The 22950-nt window shown below is 34.6% G+C and overlaps 1 protein-coding gene across 1 annotated transcript in view; it reads left to right on the forward strand.

The window, feature by feature from the left end:
- The window catches only part of LOC118263060 (uncharacterized), a 73050-nt gene that overhangs the window by 25780 nt on the left and 24320 nt on the right, over positions 1–22950 (forward strand). Inside the window, exon 3 of the mRNA XM_035574828.2 lies at positions 19984–20352. Coding sequence (XP_035430721.2) covers positions 20006–20352 — 347 coding nt within the window. The 5' untranslated portion in view covers positions 19984–20005. The remainder of the gene's footprint in view (positions 1–19983; positions 20353–22950) is intronic.

Below are 22950 nucleotides of genomic sequence, written 5' to 3' on the forward strand. Positions count from 1 at the left end.
AACAGTTACAAAATCAGCATCATCAAGAGAAAGTGAACCTTTAACATCATAATATTAAAGATCAATTTCATGATTACACGCTAATACAGTTTCTAAAAATTTGATAGAAAATATCTATTTAATTGCTATAGTTATATTTGGCTAGCATTTAATATAAGTTGAGGAATGATTGAAGGTAGCTTTCGATGGCCGTTGGCTATTGGCTATACGTACCATTCACATTTATACATCCGGTTGCAACGGAAGTAACGGTCAAACGTCGCGTGCGCATATAGGGTTGTGATCTAAGATGTTTATACATAATCTATTATATATATATATAGATTTATATAATTAAATCACGTTTATGAACTAAATTCATCGCTACGTGATAGACATTGAAAGTTTTACTTTGTATCGATGCACGATGAAGCGAGAGTGTTCGTGGTTGACCTTGATTAGTACAATACTGTAAACTAGATATTTAAAACATTGTCCTATTTTAGCTTATTATAAACGTAATAAATTATGAGAACTATTGGTTAACAAAGATAACAGAATTTTGAATACAAGATCCAATCTGCAATGACAACAATAAGAAAATGAACTACATTTGGAGACGAATTGAAGAAAGCAAAACATGAAAAAAGTCTTGCAATCAAAACTGAACAGTTTATAGACGATTAGCAAACCATTAACGACCTTAAAGCAATAACCAATAGCGTTGATACTATCAACAAACATATGACTATTGCCAATAGCCCTCTGTCATCTGATTACGGTGTTTAAACCATTAATCAGTATTGACAGCCCTATCATACAGAATATAGAGCAACAGGGGCTGGACACAAGGTCAGTGACTATATAATCTCAGTTCATTGTCAAGTAAAAGTTGCAATACATGTTTACGCAACAGAAGTTGACTGTTGACCGTGCAAGTTTACATAGATTACAGTTATAGATTAAATGAATAAAGTGGGGTTGTTTTTAAGGAAGATAAAGCATCCAATGTCTTTTCCTGCATGCATCTGTGATAGTCTGATGGCTGAATAAAATGGGTTAAAGTCGTGTCATACCATACGATCATAAATATGTATTAAAAAATCTCCAACCAATAGATACCTTTAAAACTTGAAAGATTCCTTTGGTTTATTTTTGAAACTGTTTCACCCAAAAGCTCTAAACTATTACATGTTCTGATCTCATAAATAACCATCGAGACTTTAAAATTGTGATTCATACAAGTTCAAGTACAAGTTACTATCGCGAACAATCGTTTTAAATCAAAATTTTGTAATAATGTAACTACTACGAATTCTATAATAGCTTCCTCGACAAAATGATTTAACCTTCAATCACCTCGCCCTTTCTTAGAACGAAAAGATTAGCACACTGCCTCTTAACAACGTCTTGTATCATTCTCTCCGCGTCTCTTTTGATGCTAATCAGCCCAGCTCATTCAGAACAGCTCCATTGTGTGAAGGGGCGGGGCCAGCGCCTGCGCCCGAATTCTTGCGCACTGACAGCTTACGGGCAAGTGTCATAATCGAGTGGTGTTGTGGAGTTAGTCATGCGCAATGCGAACCTTCAACGGATTTAAGTGGAGTGAGGTTTGTCGTAGTTGTTTTTTTTTTCGGTTGGAGATTTTGTTATAAGTTTGGTCTTGATATGGGATTATATATGCTGTGAGTGTGATTGATAATATCGCATCAGAAGATGTGTTAGTAAAGAAAACATGATCTTTCATAATTAAAACAAATAAATTACCTAATGAAAAATATTTCCTTTTATAATTCAACTTGCACATAGTCCTTTATCGAAGTGACAAAGCATAATAAAGTTATTACAAAAGATTTCTTGATTAATATTATCACTTGATCATTAATTGTGACATTTCCGCATTACGCGCTAACTGCAGTTGATATCAAAGACAAGTTAAATACAAAAACAAAAGTCCAACTTTGTTTTGATACTTAAACATGACAAGTAGTATTAAGAATAGATACCTAATTTAAGAACATAATTTCCCAAATATAACATAAAAAGGGAACCGCCTTTAATTTTATTTAACCCCATTTTTTTAAGTCAGATAATATCCCTAAAACCTTCTCTAAAGTCTCTGCATCAAAATCGGTTTAGCCAAACGCGAGATAATCGCGCACAAACATACATACATACAGGGCAATAGCAGAACCTCCATTTTTCGAAGTCAGTTTTAATGAAACAATATCTCCATATCTTTTCCCAGTCTTTAAAATCTATCGTCGCTTTCTTAACTATAAGTGTGTTAAAGCATGAATAAAATCCTCTACAAAAGTAGTACTTCTATCTCACAAAGCTCCATTGCAAAGAAAACAAGTTGCATTGGTCACCAATCGTCAAGACACGATCGATACGGAGTGATTTATTACATCGGTAGCCAGGAACGCGGGTGCGGCCTTGTCTTGCAAGCTGAATAGACCAGACACCGGTCACTTTTGTCGTGGACAAGGAAATATCTTTCCGGTGGCTAACAAAGAAGAATATTTCTTATAATAAATGCTTAGTTACTGAGTGTAGTGATATAAAGCGATAGTGCTGCCAATGGATATGAAAGAAAAGACAGTTTTATTTTTAATGGGACAAACCCGCCACCACCTCCTATTCCGCTGTAAGTCCTGTAAGCCAGAATCTACAGTAGATACATATAACCATGAAAACACTGGAACACTAAGTTCGGCTCGTCCTAGGGACATGAATGACTGTCTTGGATTCCGCAATCAGAAGATGTTATTAAAAAAAAAAGAAAACATAGCAGTAAAAAAATATTAATTAGACACCTAAAACAAAAGTCGCTATTAATTCGATTTAACTGCATGGTAAGTGCGGTGGCTTAACCTCTATAAAAAATAAATATAAAAAGATTAGTCATAGAATAAAATTAAATAGCATAATCATTAAGATCCTTCCTTATTCAACTCATAAACGGCGACTTACCTTAAACACTCCATACTTAAGGCTATTTCCAATTAATTACAAGAAATAATCATGCTCATAGGAAATTATATTTTTCTATTAAAAGTAAAACCAGGAACACAATGAGAGCACGTTTGTTATTGTGAGATTAAAATGCTTTACCTCACCGGAACATTCACTTTTAATGCTCAGGGTTGAGGAACTATATTCGTGTGTATGACCTACATAAATATAATATATTATGATATAAACAGGTAGGTAATGTGATTGTGCCATTCACACAAGACTTATTTATTTCCAAATTTCTTGTGAAACAAACCTTCACCAAGCCTACCTGCCTACTTCCTGTTTATCGACTCCATAAATTCGATTAATACGAATGTCAGAATCGAATGTTATAATTTCGATCCAATATGTCTCCTACAGGCACAATTCTCAAGCAATAAACCCAGCATCTACTCGTATCTGTCGACTCGTATCGTAAAACTGGATGGAATACATTTTAACTTCCCAATAAAACATGATTGCGTCTAAGCAGGCGCGATTTCGAACCACTCCCACGCAAGAAGGTTCGATTACCTCTGGTCTCCTCATTACTGTCTGTCATTGGATGTCTATGGTTGGCAGTGCTGTCCAATAGGAATTAATTGAATGTGCAAATTAGCAACTTGTACGCCGCCTGTCGGTGCAGTATACACTCGCGGTATGTCCGGGTCTCGAAGTAATCGATGTGGTTTGCTAAACAGGAATGCGTAAAGAAGATTTCTGTTTTAAAGAACAAAATATAAACTGTTTATCTATCTAAACACGTAATACGTGATCACAGTTTAATATCTCTCATAGTAACTACGTACTCAAGTCAGTTCTAAAGTCACTCGAATCGATTTCGTTTTATATGGACTCCCATTTGACATTGCGCAGCTTAATAGCCAGTTAGTCTAGTCCCATATTGCCCTGGCAGCCCTGTGGTCAGTGACCACACACTACAGTTACGCCCGAAACGAGCCGAGACACGGAATCGTTTCCGACTACGTGACCACTCGGTAATGGCGGTGATCAATCACACGACCGTCCGAATAAATACCGAATAATTCCAATCACAAGTATAGACACTGGATATTTTTTGATAACTGTACTTTTTGCCAATAAGTAAATGCACGGTAATAAAACTATTAGAGAAATAATAGAGCTTTTGCACTTAGTGTGTGCCACACGCGTCTTATTTTAAATGTGGAATCCGCGCCATTTTTCTTTATTTTATTTTTTTATTAAATCCGACACCATATCAACTTTCAAATCAAACCTTTTTAAAGAAGAAAGAAAAAACGAAAAAGCCTTAATTTTTTTAGTTGTGTATCAAAGTAACAAACCAGTACGAAAGTATTTGATTCCAATTATACAAATCAATTACTGTACAGCTATAACAAATTACCTGATACAATTCTAACATACCTAAAAGAGCAGAATATATTCTTATTTGCTTATAATCATCACATAGCTACTCATTGAATGCAACTACTAACAATTACATAAAGTAATTACACGCTACCCACACAAACCGTGCTTAAGTATGGCAATACATAGTCATTACATAGTATTGCCAACATTGACAATTATTACTGTAAAATACAAATATTTGCGTACGACTCTGCCACGCAACGCAATTACTTTTAATAAATGGAAGTGTTTATTTACCTCACTTCGAAGACTAAAGGAGAAGCTTATTCTACAGTTCACACTCATAAACTACTGAACAAATTTTGATGAAAATCAACATAGAGATAGATCTTCTTTTGTATAAATACGTGTATAAAATAATACTTAGGCAATACTAGGTTTATAAACCTAGTTCTTCTATTCTAAGTAATATAATGAACAACTTAAATTATTATAAGTTTGAAATGAACCTATATTCAGTATTTTAAAACAGGCTCATCAGTTATCATCTTAAAATATTATGTATTAGTCATTAAAAATGTGTCTACTTTGGAAAATAATATACGCGTAATCTAATGCTATGATGTCACATACCATAGTAAGTTACCATACCACTTACCATAGTAAGCATTAATTTTTATACCCAACCATAAAAAGCTAACCGGGACTATTGCATTGCCCTTATTAAATACAAATAAATGTCTATAGAAATATGAATAAGCCAAGTTAGATCGATTTCCTGTACAATCACAGAATAATATAAATCTCGTATACTGAGTTATGCCAGGGTCGCACTCCGCACGACATCTTGTGACGTTTACATAGGTACATAGGTACTTACTTTGCCAAATTAATAGGTCACGCTTTTCTTTAATAGGTACTTTAAGTAGGCACTATTTATGTCACAACATTTTGATTGTATAGAGTATAAGTCACTTAAAGTATTAGTCTATAAAGCTTTGTTAAAATCTCCTTCACATTTAGATATTTTCTGAAACAACTATCTGATCTGATATTAAATTTTTGATACTTAAATATCACAAGAACTTCAATCTTCGATATATCCTTTTTTTATAAATTTGATGGGTCTACGTTTGGCCGCTATCTCGCCTGATGGTAAGTGATAATGCGGCCTACGATGGAGCACGTCTGCCCAAAAGCAACCTATTCACTATGCATGCAATCTATATTTTTAGCAACTACAAATCAGGGATCCGTATTTGTATAAGTATGTGTCGAAAATTTAAAAGCTAAAATCTTTTTTTCATACTACGGTTTACTCACACGGAAACTTCAGTTTTGATCTTAAGAAAAACGGTAACCCCAGTTAGGCATACCGTTTACAGTTACAAAAGCAAATATAGGTCTGTACGAGACGCAAACAGCTAACCAATACCTAAATTCAAGTTCTACGATTTCGAGTGCTAGCTCTCAAAGTCGTACCGAGGTCGACCGGAGTCACGACACTTGATGCTGTTGCGAAACACCACTCTAAATACATACCTGTAATGTGTATTTTACTTTGACACACTTCTTTATTCCACAAATGTGATGAATCTATCAAATAATTCACCTTTAGCCTACCACGTCGCAAGATGGCCGATTGAAGACGATTCAAATAGGTCAGATTCGAATTTCGAACGTGTTCATTATTTTTTTCTTATGAATAAGATTCCGTGATAAGAATAGAGTATTTTGTGTGGCCAGAAATATTTAAACTTGATGTTAGATTCGACTGCCTAAAAACTTTTTTTCAATACCTTTTTTCTATCTGTGTGATGATTTTATTTTTTTTAAGTAAAAGTAAGTTTTTGTGTATAAGAAGCACTAGAGCTTAGATTTTAAATACGTAGTACTCGTATTAATGTCTTCAGTAGCATTATATCTTTTTGATACATAGGAAATAGTGGTTTATATAGAGAGACTGCCTTGACGAAGGCAGAGGAGAGTAGAGTGAATAGCTTCTGAGTCATGTGACCTTTGCATGCGGTTGCCCAAGATTGTCAGAGCTTAGGTGTAAATAAGCAATAATATTAGCAAAATAGTTTTTATCAAGTGATGGTTAAATAATGCAGTGATCATTCTGAAAAAACACTCACTTTTAAGACGTTTAACTATAAAAGCATAATTTAATCAAAAACCTTCCCAAGTTTGAAGTTTATCAACAAAAGCCCACATACATAGGTAACAGAGCGTGGTACCAGGTATTATACAAACTGACTTCATATAATGAGTCATAGCTGCATATATGTATGTATATGTATATGTATGTGTGTTTGTTCATACGACCTCAAGCCAAAGCTACCCTGCTATTGTTCGATGGATTAAGATAAGAGGCTTTCTTAGCTCGCTGCGTAGGTACTCAAACTAATAATTACTTAGAACTGTGTGGTATTTGCGTTGGTGTGATGATGTGTCATGTTCTAGGATGAGTAGGCCTCTTCTTCCTATCCTTGGCCTACAAGAATTTGTCTTATTATTGTAGATAGGAATTTCAAAAAGTTTCTTCAGTCGTGGGTATTTAAAATCAATCAATGATTTTTTGTTGCCATCAATGATTACCCATAGTTCTTTTATGATATGCTTTTTTGAACAAAATAGGATTGGAGAGCATATATCCTAAGGTTAGTAAACACAATGATGGCTAAACTTGAAACATATAGTGAAGGATGATACATACATACATACATGCATACATTTACCCCACGCCTGTTTCCCATGACCCTCATGGGCACAGACAATGGAACGCCAATTACTATGAATCTTACACACCTCTTTCGCTTCATCAAGAGTTATCAGTCTTTTCATACATGGTCGTCGGTTAAAGATACTTTTAATTTGGCCCTTCTTTAATATATTGCCAATTTGGTCTCTATATGTCCACCTTGGGCGCTCTCTACCGACAGCCCCATTGTAATTACATTGCAGATCCATATATACATTACAAAGTATTTTATGGTTTTATCTCTAAGTATAAGTGCTCCTACAACGTTTACGAAGTGTTCATTTATATACTGCGTTAGATCACCCACTAACCAATATAAAACACGTGTTTCCACTTCAAAACAGCTTACAATTACAATCTTACAATAATAAATAGTCAGGAAAACCCCAATAAAACAGAATCATCATCTAACCACATAATATATGCGAGCTTAACTCATCTAATCTTTAATTCAATTTGTTGCGCAAGAACCGTACGTCAGTTTCGTAGACTCACCGCTTGGGGGCGCGTGGGTAACTTTAGAGGCAGAGCCAAACAATTCTTAGCTCCCACGGACACCTGAGAAACAAACTAGGCACCGTTATCTTTGAACAATTATCACAATTAAGATCACGAAGGTCATTGAACAATTAATTTGCCAAAATAGTTTGATTGATGCCTTTCAGATAAGGGTAATTAGCGCAATGCTGAAGTACGCTTAAATATCAAATATGGGACCTGTTGGAAGTTCAAATAACACACATTTGTTGATAGTGAATAGGCTTATTGACCTGACTAAGTCAGAAATTTAAGATCGCACAACGTATGCGCAAGTATAAAGTCCTGTAATATCCGTTATTCCGTCTTCAAAATACCAGCTGTCAGTTTAGCAACAGTAATCCGTCGATCTGCTCTACATAATTCAGCTATGAGCCGCCCTAAAAGGGAAAACTAAGTTCGAACCACGAGCTTGCAAATCGTTCGAAACATAATAGAAGTGGCTGCCTCAATCCCCGATTGTATGTAGATGTTGTGTCGCAAGACATGATCGGAATTGCCTAATATTGCCGACTGACTGCACCACCGCCGTGAATCTCTGATGGGGCCAATTTGTAAACAAGACATGGAAATATCGACACCAGCAATTTATACTACGCTAACTCAAAAAGCGTACTTTACAGTAGAGGCGTTTAAAGGGAAAAACGTGATAACTTTTACATTAATTAAGATACTTTTTTGAAATTTGGTATGCTTAATATTTAATTTATTCATTGTAATATCTCATATTTATATTTCCTTACTTATTTCTATTTTTTGATTTAGCGCAAGTTAGCCGTATATAAACGTAATTCATCAAAAAAATGTTACATCTTATACACGTCTAACTTATGTTAGCGTAGTGTAGTCGGGGGTCGTAGTGCATGATTAATCATCTGATGCATATTTCAATATTTTTATAAAGAACATGTACTTACTTACAAAAAGAATAGTCAACGTACCATTAATAAACTAATTAATACGTTAACACATAAGTATTTACTATGTAAAAGTCGCTAAGTCGTTCATTGTACAAACGAACAAGTATACACAAGAACGCACTAAACTACGCTAACTATGAGTTAGCGCAGTGTTGCACAGATTTTGACCAAAGTGATCTCCGGGCACACTCCGCTAATAATAGTTGGCGTAATATAAATCGAGTGATTTCAAAAAGTACCTTTACTTAGCGTTTTATAAGATTTGTAACTTTCTTATTTTTGCATATTTCTTCTCAATTTTTTTATGACGTATGTAAACCCACATTTTAAGCAACTTGGCATAAAAAAAGTTTTTTCCAAATTTCGAGTTAGCGTAGTATAAATTGCTGGTGTCGATATAGACCTTACGGCCTTGAAGGAACATGCGCGGAATTCCGATTGTTGTTCGAAGGCTATATTTAAGGGCGATTGGGTAAATTGTTGAGTGCATCTTTAATGTTCGTTTCGAACGTTGTAAATGTCATCGCCTTCAGGTACTTTTATGAATAGTGGAGTTAATGGATGGTTAACAGGATAATACTTATTGCAGAGTTACTTACTTTTATTTGTCTTAAAACGAGTCAATTAATCCTTTTAATTTCCTGTCCCCTACTTATCTGTATATTAATCACCTGCGACACTACAAGGCCTAGGTTACAATCAAGATCAGGAAAAAATAATACTTGATGATTTTCTCAATGCCTTCCGAGCCACTTGAGGCTTTGACTCACAAACGGGTTTTCCTTCTGCCTTTGTTCCATTTTATAGTCTGGTGTTTCCAGAAACCAGAGTGACGACAATAAAACCTCAATGGATCTGTGGGAACATATTAATGACATTGCAAACTGATCAGACAACCTGACAAGCCTTCAATATCAGTGTGATGAGCAAGGCTGTATTTTATATCCATTTAATGGACTTAATGATACAAACTTTAAATTAAAAAAAAATTAATAACATAATTCATTTCCTAATCAGGCAGAGATGAACATATTTAATGCAGCACCTATTTTTTTAATAATTTAAGCTCGTAAAACTAGAGTACTTAAATAAAAATATGTCATTCATGAAACTAAATAAAAAATATAGAAATATCAATATACATATTGAACTTTCACACACATACAAACTTAATAAGCAGATAATATGTAATATAGCCTGCAGCTAACAACTGATGTCACCTCTAAAGATTCCGGTCACACCCGGATGCGCAGGCACACCGAAGCTTTTTACAAATAGACAGACTGGCAGGTAAGCTGTCATTGTGAACGTTTTATTATATGACGCTGGTGTTTTATTGTCACTAAATATACAAAACTTTTTTATATATAGAATTCCTATTTCCTATGCAACGTCACGCCTTTTATCCCCGAAGGGGTAGGCAGAGGTGCACTCAACCAACGAGGTTATATATAGAACTCTTTTAGTTATGTTTCCTTGGTATATTTTGTTCAAAAGAAGAGGCCAGGTCCAATAATAATCTATGTAGGTATGTATCTGTTTCCTTACTAGTGTTCGAATTTTAACACATTTTGTACGGATAAAAATGTATTTCTAGGAATCTACCATCTAGTAGTTTTACAACTATGTATTTTTATTTGCCTTTTCCTTTTTATTCTATTCTATTTGTGTCGATGAAAAATATACGTAGATATAATAAAAATCGTGTATATTATTTTTCTTCTACAAATCCAAATCATAAGGAAAATATTGATCAAAATCAAAATCAAATCACTTTAATGCATCCATAGTTTACCGTTCATTTCACAAATCCTACGAAAATTAACTAAAAACATTATATTCTTTACCAAACCTCTGCAAACTACAGCAGGCAAGTGTTGTGACCTCATACCTTTCACTGCAAATAATGGCTCGGTTCACTTCACCGACACAAAGCAACTGAGCTGGCTAGACTGCAGAGAAAATACTAATACTTAGGCACTAGAACTGAACTAAAGCTATTATGAGAACGGTCTTATTGAAATTGGTTGATGATAGTTATACAATTGATTGCATATACAAAATTCTTAAAACGCTGCAAACAGGTGATGGTAAAAAATGAGTTTTGTTTAAATAAGTACAAAAAAAAAATAAGGAATTCAATATTTATTTTATGTAATAACAGTTTTAATCAAGTACTTAAGGCTGATGTCGCATGAAAAACACGAAAACAAAAACGATTAAAATTATAAAAACAAACAAAAATTAAACGTTTTTCGGGAGCGTTCCGTTTACACCCTGTATAGATATCCTTAAACAATAATTAATGAATCACACAAATAATTGCTAGATTTGGGAGAAGCCCAGCCACTGCGTCAACCTTAAATAAAATTACGATAAGTTACTTACCAATATTTTGACACTATTGCATCGCCATTATTAAATACACGGATGAATAGTCACTTATCCACAATCACTTTACATAATAAACACAGAAAATTCATATTATAAAAGTTAAAATTCTAGTGATTATATCTATTTAGAAACTTAAAAAAAACTATAGATAACTAACTGGACACAAGTATGCAATCACGGCAAATTACCGAGATAAACACGATACAACGTTCGATTACCGCTCACATCTTAATCTTTCATCTTTACGGCGCATCTGAAAGACATTTAAAAAACATCAGTTACCTATCAAGGCATCCTAGGCATTCTAAATGTGGGAGGTAAAAAAACCGGTATGAATAGACATATTTTAAATATTATCTATCATTAAGCAGATAAATACTAAACGATTAGCATCTACATAATTACGGCTTCCGATACTAGAATAGTTCTGTAATTATATTCTTAGTTTTCTTTAAAAAAAGTTCGGAGCTAGACTACAGTCTAATCATCTTATAGTTCTTCACCAGATTAAATTAGATGTCAGTGTTTATTTAATTCTGATAATGTGATTTGTGTTTATTTAAATCCAAAATGAAAAGAATGACCTGATTGATTGATAAAAGAAAGAACAGAAAGAACTCTTTAGAATAAATCCGATCTGATTAAGATACAATTTTACCCAAGTCACAAAAAAGAAGATCAAAATTACACAAAATCAAATAACATTAGACACTAAATTAAGTAACTAATTTAAATGTCTCAACTTAATTACAAAATACAAATTAATGTGTAAAAAAGCAACCTCTTTAATGACCAGAATGCAGCTAAAAACGATCGGTTTTTGCTCCAAAGTCAACGACCTGAGATTACGTAAAGCGAGGACATGCACCTTAATGCTATTTGTGCTGAGATTAGTCATGATCATTACACTGGACTGCACAAGGCTTATCTAGATTTAGCGAACCCGAAGACTGCAGATGCAATGCTTTTTTATCATCGACTATTTAATAGCTGTGTTGCAGTCGACTTTCGTGTTTTTATTATTTGAAATTAGACTAAACTTGAGTAATATTCTTTTAAATCATTAGTATGAAAAACATAGAAACTATTAACATAAAAAGTTAATAAGGAATAGTCAAAGATACAATCCAATCTTGTTTTATTGATTAGCGGCAAACTGAAAATATCCTTACAAAACACTTGAATCAAATCCAAAGATCTCTTGTTCAGCAGTCGCTCTTATGACTTACGAGGCAGAAGTTTTAGACAAAAATACATACTTAACTACATTTTATTAACTCTTTAAGAATACTAATTAACATTAATAAGTAAACAAAAACTATCATAACAAAATTATAATTGAAACTGAAATATGACGTAACGTTACAAATATGCAGAACCTTTGTGAAACAGGGTGTAAACTTCATGCTATGTAATTAGGTAGTGTTGGCCAACGTTCCACATACTCACTGCGAACAGCGAACGTGAACTATTGACAACATTATGTACCTATAACATATAACCTCATCCATAAGGAGATAGACAAACGCGTCTATTGGTTACGACTTGAGATGGCCATTTGTAATCAAGTGAAAACGGATAAATGCTCTGTGTTTATTTATCCGATAAAAAGATGGGTATCTTTACTTACGGTTACGACATTGCTACAGACTACAGCTATGTTTCAGCACGAATGAGCCAGCTCGACCGGAGTGATACCCCAGATTCACAGAAATACCGACGTGAAACAACGCTTGTGTTGTGTGAGTGAGGCCCAGTTACACCCTTAACAATCCGCGATTCCTCAACTACAACTTAAATTTCTAACCCCTAAAAAGGTGGCAACGCACCTGATGGTTTACTCAATTATGTCCAGTATTGTAAATTGATTCAGAAACACAAAATATCCCGTAATCACCTCATATAAATGGAACAACAATTTTTAGGTTACACAAAAATATTCTGTACGAAAATCAAAAATCGCAATTCATTTATCGCAGATGGACACCCAGAAACATACACTGTTCCAACCTAGCCTTTCAGTTAGGAAATAAGTGTCACTGATATCATAATTATATTATTGGCCTAATTAAATAATACTTCTTTTTTTTTCTTCGAAGCATTATCTTAGTTATCCATTTCCTTAATTTCTAATAATCATCTTCCGCCGTTACGGATTATAATTTTCTGCTCGACATTAATTTACGTCATTAATTGATTTCATTTACTGGGTTACTAAAACAAAAGAAACGTGATGAGAAGTGGCACAGTTTATTAACAAAATAAATGGTTCAATATTTTTAATTTACCGTAATTGTTTTCCTTCTGACAATCTAAATTGTAGATACCTATTTAAAACAATATTTTCAAGTACAACTACAGTTTTACCTTTCATAGTACAGAAAAATTGTTATACTTTAAACAAATGCATGAATTAATTATTTCGGAAAAGTTACATATTAAATTTAGATTTTGGACAAAATACACATTACTTAAGATTTCGTATACGTTTACAATTATCGTAAATTGATATCGAAACCAACAAATTCCATCTAGGTACGGAAACGTTACAAAATACCTAAATGGTTGCAAATATCTATTGTAATAATATAATTCAGTTAGTTATTTATCAAACCAAAAGATCGTACGAAATACTTGAAACCTTGATTTTGATTCGTCTAGGCGATTATTACTAAACTGAAATAGCAAACCTAGGCTATGAGGAAACAGCTAAAACAAATTGGAAATCTACTTTGATATACCGTATCGATTTCAAGGACTTTATCAATATCACTTACACTTTGATTGAAATTCTTCAGCCAGTTTGATATAATTCCTTTAAGTAGCTATCTACTGAGCAATCTTTGTTTCTTCTTCATATAAAATCATTATCCCTTGTCTTTCGTTTCAGTTGGAGATAGACTAATATAATAGTTATACCAAAATTACGCATACCATAAAAATTCCAAAACAGAACTCAAAATATTCTTCAATCAATAATATTTTATGCTTACAGTAGGTACATCAATGAATTGCGTTACACTTTCACACCGTTTACGTAACTTTAGGTAATAGATCTAAGAAACAAAAAACTAAAGACGTCTAAATTTAAGTGCACCAAGACTAAACGTAATGGATGGAGACAAGAAAAAATCGTGCTTCAATCAAAACTTAATTAAGACAACGTTTTAAAACAAAAAAGAATAAAAAAAATCCTTACGTAAACATCGGAAACATTCCTTGGATCCTTATAAAGCGTTTAATATAAAAAATAAATATAATAAACACCTTAATATTACGTAACTTAAACGAAAGTTCTTACCAAACAGTTGACAACAGCAATAAATTTCAAAAAGACAATAGGGTCTCACTCTCCCTTTCCGCGCAACCAAAATATTCACATAACAATAACAAAACTAAGACAATGAAGGTTATCACTGATTATTATGAATTCAACACGGAGTTTAGCATTGAAACTGTATGAAACAGCGAGACTAATCTGCAGGTTGCATGCCAACACGTGAAAGTGCAAGTTGCAAGCGGTGTCCCTGATGTAGGTGGCCAGTAACTAACGTGATACGAGTACATACGATTCAAGCTGATTGATTTAAGAATGAAAGAAGTGGGACACTTGAATAAGACATGAGATTGCAAAAGATTTGCCCTGGTTTTTAAGGCTAGCGTCTCTAGTCCATACCGATGCATCGTCCATCTTCATGGCCCATTCCAAAGCGTAGCTGACAATGGATTTCGTGCCAACAGTTTCACAATTACTGAATGACGCTAAAATGTTAGGGAAAATGAAGAAAAAGAATGAACAAACATTTCAAAGCTAGTTTAAAGGCTATTAAATTGATACTTAGGACCGTTAGTAGTAACTGGATAATTGTAGATACTAAATATCTGTTTAACATGAAGCATTTGACGTCTGCAAGCGACCCACGAGAGTTTGTTCTTGTTTTTTGTATGGCGTTCAGACTTCAATCTAAAAGTAACGACTATCATAACTATAAATGTGTATTATACTAATAAAAAAATCTCAGGTAAAGTAAGTCGATTATGTAACAAATGCTCCTGAAAGTATAACTGAACATTGCCAATATGAAAACGACAAAAAAAGAAAGACCATTAAAAACAATTTAAGCAACACCAACACTAAACAGGCTACTTAAGTACGTAGATATATCTAGGATAGTAATTAGTTGTAGCGAACAGGTGGCATCGTACGTCATAGATTGAAATGCAGTTAGTCTAGTATTTGCTAAGGCTGTTGGGCCTTTCACAACAGCGTGCTTAACATTCTTGCTATCGAGCAAAACCGCGCCTGCACCAACAACTCAGTACTGAGACACCGAGCTACCGACGTGTTTTACTTTACAAACATGTTGATAGGTATACGTTTGTCAATTGTACAATTTTAATCGATGACGATATTTGTATTCAAAAACAAGCTCTATGTTATGAAATGTAATCTATTAAATAACCAAATAACTGTTGTTGCCGTAAGAAACAGAATAAGAGTTAAAGTTCCTTTGTTTACACGAGCAGTACCTAAAGACAAATATCGTCTATGCGTGGTTGAAATTGTTATGCATACAATTTTGTATATGACAATGATGCAAATTTCCGAATTACGTACATTTTATAGTAATAACTCGATTATGCGTCAATTTGTTGAGTGATCACAATATTCTTTGAATGGTAACGCATTCAGCCGTCTCTGCTGTATACTTTTAGCATGAAGTCATTGATGTTGAAAATATCTTCATACAGGATGTTGATATTCTCTCCCTTTGCTTCTACTGAAACATCTATGACGTAATTTGCAGTGTCTTATTTCAGTCTGAGTCACTTCTAGGAAAATATTTTTCGTTCAGAACTGAAATCTGGACCAATCAATTAGTAGATAATTCAACCAATATCCGGATTTGTACGTAGATACGTTATAAACTTAAAACTGCATTGTGAGTCAGCGTACATTCGACGTCGCCGTCGATTTACCTTGACATTGATTTAAAACACATTCTAAAATACCCACTTTAACCTAAGTTAAGAATGCATGCACTACTGATTTTGAAATGTAAACTTACAACAAGTTTGCACTATGATATTGTTCAACGGGACCTAATAACGGCCCTTGAGGAAACCCATAACCGGTTGACAAACTTTATAAAATTTTACCGATCACGGCTGGTGTATCGCGCTGTATAGCGGTGTAATGCACGCGACATATTTTAGAACATCCCGTATGTCGCGAAACAGAACAATATTATTGTTTACATGATTGTTTTCTTCGTCACCTGAATACGGACGCACCGCGAGCCGCGCGCACGTCAGTAATACAACAGTATCGATCAAATCACCACATTATTGGTGTAAAAGCACAAAATGTGCATTATTCAGTGTAGAAGATAGGATGTGAGTGCACCATGCCGGGAGGAGGGAACTTGGTGAGGACCGAGAGGTTCCGAAAGGCGCCGCGCACACCACGTACTGCGCATGCGCGATACTACTACACTAGGTCTCTGGTGTTGGACTCACCAATTAGGAAAAGACCTAACACACCTCGGCTAAGGTGAGATTAATCCTACACATACAGCAACATTTTCGACCGAGGATAATGGATTACCCAAAATTTAAACGATTCGGCGTTGAATGGTAAAATTATAATGGACAATAACTATTGTAATTAGGAAAGAGTAACAATTAAACTACCATCTAATTTCACAAACATGTGCATTTACTTACAAAGCGATGTAGGTAACGATGAAAACCAAAAAGCTCCTGGAGAGTTCAGTTTTGATAAAAGTTTTGCTATATGTTAATAAGTAATATCAGTACCAAAACTTCGTAGATTATATAAATATCTGTATTATACCAACATAATAGTATTTGAGCATTCTCTCGACTAAGGGCACGCGTTTAACTATTGCAACATTGTCGAAGATGCCAACGGAATACAGCTAAAGGTTACTCTATACTCTGCAGCTAAGGCTCTGATTGTTATCCAATTTGGAATTTATGAACATTTAGAGCCAGCAAACGAAGCTACCTGTGAAATTTCTTCAATAGGAATTCGACTTTATAACAAAACAGTAAGGTTAAATTTCTAATAAAATAAATAAGCCAATGTAGCCGTGTTTTTCTCACAATTGAATAGATATACTGTCATTAGTCTTTTGGGATAACCATGACTACCAAAATATTAAGAAATTTTTCGACAGGTGAAATAATTTCAGAAAAGCACTATGTTTGCAGTTGTAGAAACAGACTCGCTACACGACGTATAGTTAAAAGCTCATCTGTAACAAAACGTAGAAGATACATTTAAAATAAATTCTGTATTCTAAAAATAGATATTACAAGTAATATATGTCGCATCGCGAAAGATTGTCCCTTAGGGCAAATAGTACTAAAATGTTCCTTCTCGTGTCGTGTTCCTCATTCGTGATAGCCTCCATGATCCATCCATGGTCATGATCAACCACCTCATTATGGTCAATGTCTTCAGTAGTCACAATAACATTTTAAACCTCATAGGGGGCAAAACTGACCGGCATTAGCATGAAGATTTACATTCTTTAATAGAAAGATGAAATACGTATAGTTTCCGCTCCGATCAAATTCGTCACTGACCATTCTATTCTCTCTTTCTCTCTCTCTCAATCTATTGTCTAGCTCACCCATTATGTACCAAATGCGCACCAGTTTATTTTTACGTACATAAACATCAATACGTATTGACAAACAAACTATTGTTTTAAACCGGTCCTCCAGTGCTTTTGTCTGTCTTAAATGTATCTATAATCCAAATTATGAATTGTAATCAACGTTTGGCTCCTAATACAAATTGTGTAATGTCTAGGCAAAGAAATAAAATGATGTCATCTTTTGAAAAAATACTTCCTTTACCACTGCACATAGAGTCATTTAATGGTTACTTAACCCAGTCCTTATCTATTCAGTCAGTCCTCTACATCCTTAGCCATTGTTTTCGAAACAAAATCGTTACTAAGGAATAGTTTGAATAATTATTAAATGTCTCTGAATAGGACTACTATTTAGTTCCTTAAAAAGAATTTAGGAATTGAAAATGCATTATTTCGTCACAGCAGATAAAGAACATGCTTTCTTTTCTTGCGCAATTGTATACACTGACTGAATTTCCATTCTACTAAAGTCCTACTTATATACTATCCAACATCGTACTATACCTGTACTGAATATCGCAGTTCAAAACCGAATATGAACACACCAACACATAAACAACTGCAGAACATCAGTTGAAGATTTGAAACTCCACTTCATAGACCACAAAGGTTATGTAAGCCTTTCTCGACTGAAGTGAACCCCGACCTCTAACAGTGTAACTGGTACAATTATCACTGAGCAATGAGCATAGGTTCAGTAAAAGGTGGCTAGCCTCGAGAGCTCGTATTGGGAGTAAGGACAAACCCGTTGTTATGAACTCACCATTGATCGTGATCGTTATTTTGATACCCACGTTGACACATTACTACATCTTCTTAATTAATATGCAGATTATCTGAATTAAGCTTTGTTATTATGATGTTTAGGTACCCTTTTCCCTGAAGCCCTCTAGTTACATATATTCTTTTGTAGAACCAACACTTTATCTGTAGGGTTGTGCCTAAAATGTATGTCAGCAACAGATTGATACCTTGATACAGGGTTATCATCACATAACTGACTATTATAAAAAGACCTCAACCAATCCACACAGCATCAGCCACAATAACGTTAAGTAATAAACGAATTTAATGATACACAAACTACCGTATGTAAGGCTCAAATTGGCAAATTAAATCATCATTGTAGTCTAGATTGGCTAGAAGCTTGCCTCAAACAAAGGTCGACTGTGCCTAAGGCATTTTGATTAAGCGAAGCCGCTACATCAGAGAGATAACGGTACAATACAAACCGCTCATTCTGAAACTGAAATTAGAATTGAATTTGATTCTTATCACGCCAGCTACTTTCTTTAAGTACGTAGTGCCGTTTTAAAGTACTGATGAAGCAGTGTGCTGTGTAAAAATCGAATACCTAATGCAACATATTCTAAAAACTGTATTTTCATATTAATATGATCAGATTTCTTAAGTAAATCTTATATGATCTTAAATACTTCTACCTAAGGCTATATATCTCTATAGGTACAGCAAGATTTCTAACACCTATTAAAGGACTGCCAAAAAATGGCCTTAAAAGTTCACTTTGTGCAAAAAATTAATAAATTGAAACTTCGGTCATTCATCATCTTGTATTACATTTAGGTATTTATCTACACAACAATATACATCATAGCGGTCTAATGATGCTTCAACTTCGCAAAGCTCCAATTTATCCTTATCGCCGACACTCCGGCAACTCCGCCACGCTAGATTTCGTTGCAGTCAGCAACCTAACCGGCTAGACCCCATGGTTATTATTGTACGGTACACTCGACCGTGACCGAATGGCTCCACGTTATTCGAAACATTCTAATTTAGCACGGCAAACGTTTTTATTGGGACTACAACCACTTCCGCACTCATTTGAATACCTTGTGCAATGTGATCTAAATGTCACGTCATGTCGCATTTTTGGAGACATGTTACGTACAACAGTATCGACTGTTAATAAGTACCTACGTTCTTGAACTTTAGTGCCCTTATAACTCCCCAATTGTTCATCTGATTACAAATGAACTCGGCACAATGATGGCAGCACATTCCCTATCAGAACACCGCCAGTGACCTTTCACACGATTACCTAACGCAAACATCATTGATCACGGAACCACCGCACATGACTAGCAATTTAAAAATGTCAGCTCCAACGATGAAGTACAAATAGTCGGTTACCTACCGAATAACAACAATAATTGTGATAAAATAATAATACCTAATAAGTACTCCGTGTAATTCCGAAGACATTAGCGTAATCCAAACATAATGTCCGCATTAATGACCCACATATGGAAATCACTACTTAAATTGTATAATAGTACAACGATGAGATAGGCTCGCTTGACTAACCACGTTAATTTGTTTGCAGATGTCAGTCCGCTCCGAAAGTAATGGATAGCCACAGTAGATCGGCGTCGCCGCGCGAGCCCATGAGGCCGCAACATCGACCTCCCTCCCCGCCGTCCTCGCCAGGCGCCTTCGACAACAGGGCCTACCAACACGACGAATCAGACCCCAACCATAACGACTCCTTCGCCTCAAACGGTCCACAACAGAACGGGCACACGAAAGAACCAAATGGTGAAACCAAAACCCTGGAAGCAGTCAACTTAGAACTGATCAACCTCACGCCCAAGAATGGTAACGCGAAGAAGAAGGATGTGGAGGTGGACATGAATGCCACCAACCCTTACGACGAATACTTCGTGCCAGTCAACGAACATAGGAAATACATGAGGTTAGTGGATGTTGCTATTGTTGCTGACATCGGCATTTATAAAACAATCGATTCAAGTATTTGTTTGAAAAATACTTTGTACGTACAAACAACCGCCGCGACATCAATCTCGAGACACACGATCCTGTTTTCATTAGCATTCAACAAAATGCACAACATGTTTGGTGACACTAATTGCGATTTAAATTTCGATTAAATACGTTAATCGATTACGATGAACTCGGATAGAATTTTGTGCACTGCTCTAATGACCGTTACTCGATTACTCGTAAGATCTTGCGGATACCGTGCATGGATACAATGACCTTTTTATTTGAATTTTAGTTATTCCTCTTTGACGATCTTGTAAACAACAACGTAATAAAGCTTTTAGATGGATAATAGGATAGGAACTGCATTAAAATCTCTGCAATATGGGACCTTTTTAAAAAGTACATACGATCCCTCTAAGAATGTAACCTATCCACACACACTTACAAATAATAACATTATCTATCTTATTTTATTACGTATCTATCTCAACCTCATTTTGAAAGAACATCATTATTAAATGAATAAGCTACAGTAAGGCTGAGTGCTAAATTCTCATAGGTTCAATGTTCTCAATAATTGCCTTCTATATATCATAGTGTGCGGTACATTAAATAATGTTTCTTGTTTTTGCTCAGCATATAATGTCACGGCTAATGACTGTGTGCTCTTTATTGTGTAATACTAAACTTTGAAGCTATACAGACCTTAATATTACGTTAACTTCAGTTACAAATTACTCGATGATGGCGTAAAATTATTATTTAATAGAATTATGGAAGAATGACTGTTGGTAGCCCTTACATAATTTGATTACCTTGAAGAGTAGATTAATTTTCAAATCGATAAAAATTTAAATTAACTAGCTGGCCCGGCAAACTTCGTACTGCCTCAAACATAATTTTTCTCACCTTTAATAAAGGTTTAAAATTTCTCTGGACTTCTACAAATAATTCAAGATCAAAATTTGCCAAATCGGTCCAGCTGTTTTCGAGTTTTAGCAAGACTTACGAACAGCAATTAATTTTTATATGTATAGGAGATAAAAAATGTTTACTGTCCCAGTTCTTGGCAATAGTTGATAGTCTCAGTATTTACAAATCCGGTAAATAATATATCACTTAGAAATTTGCTTTAGATTAAATAAAGTATAGTTATTGGAGATTAATAAAAAATAATCTTATAATCTATGTTTAATTTTGTAAAACAGGAACTTAATTCTTTCACTACCGAAAATAAGTCGAACAGCAAACAACAAGTCTATTTAAATCACGGCCAATAACAAAAACGAGCGCAATTCAAGTTACCCAACCCAGCCTAATTAGGTATACTTACTCATTTTTATCTTAAAACATTGCACAAAATCTTACTTTGAACAAGTACCTACTTTAATAAATAACAAGTTATGATTTCGTCAATCTGTAAACATAGTTTGCAACAGTGAAACATTTAAACCACTCAAGGTTGATACACCTACTCCAGCTTGTTAATTGTTTTAATTATCGGTAACAGACAGTTTCTTAGATATTAACAGTTTTCCAGAACAGATACCATTCTGTAATGTAACTACACTTAATGTGGCCCTTAAACTATTCGCTGCACTCTGTATGTTATGGTTACTTCAAACCAGACCTTAGCAATTATTTTCAAAACAAATTCGTTACTAAGGCATAGTTTAAGTAATCATTAAATGTCTCTGAGTACGGCAGTAAGAAAATCTTCTTAAAAGTTAATACAATTCAATTGTTCTTCATTCTTGTTAGAATCCACAAAAATTTGAATCAATGAGACATTATATTAGTAATCAATATAAATTATTCAAATATACTTGGAGTATAGTTAAACTCTTCTTTTCAATCTTTATTTTCTTTAAAGTTCTTTCCCTACAAGGCTCTTTATGATACTTCACGTCGTAAATCCAAAATTCACCATCAGTTTTTTCACAAACCGATTCAGAGGACATGAAACTCTTCTCCACCAAGCGTATCTTCTATTGGTCACACAGTTTCCGCATCGCTAGAAACTCCTGAATAGTCTCAAGTCTTAGTCCTCAGGTACACGACCGAACTGTGAAATTGTAATTAGCATTTCCTTGTCTAAATATATAAAAACAATTCATTGAGAATTTGCTTTATTTTCGCACACCTGGCAGCCTAGACAAATACTTTTGTATCGGTAGTCAAAATTAGACGTTCCACATCGCTGGTCAAAGTATGATTGACGAGATTTATTGATATGGTACGTAAAGTATAAACATCTATGATTTAGTATGCTTTTCCAACAGAAATGTGCTATGTACATAGCTATGCTACGAAGATGTAATAGCTAAGCTGTGAAAATATGTGACCGTTTCCACTGATACTAAGTTATGTAACTGTGCGAGGAAGATGCGCAGCTCAAGTATGCGATATATCGATGGTATATAAGCCATCTATAGCACGTATATTTCCATATAAAAAACATGCCGTAGCTGAGTCCGTTTCCGCCAGTGCTAAGCTATGATATACGACGTAACATATCACATCTCTGGTGGGAAATAAGGGTATATAAGTTGAAAGTGATAGTAGG

This window comes from Spodoptera frugiperda, chromosome 12 (assembly GCF_023101765.2).
Source record: "Spodoptera frugiperda isolate SF20-4 chromosome 12, AGI-APGP_CSIRO_Sfru_2.0, whole genome shotgun sequence".
Lineage (NCBI taxonomy): Eukaryota > Metazoa > Arthropoda > Insecta > Lepidoptera > Noctuidae > Spodoptera > Spodoptera frugiperda.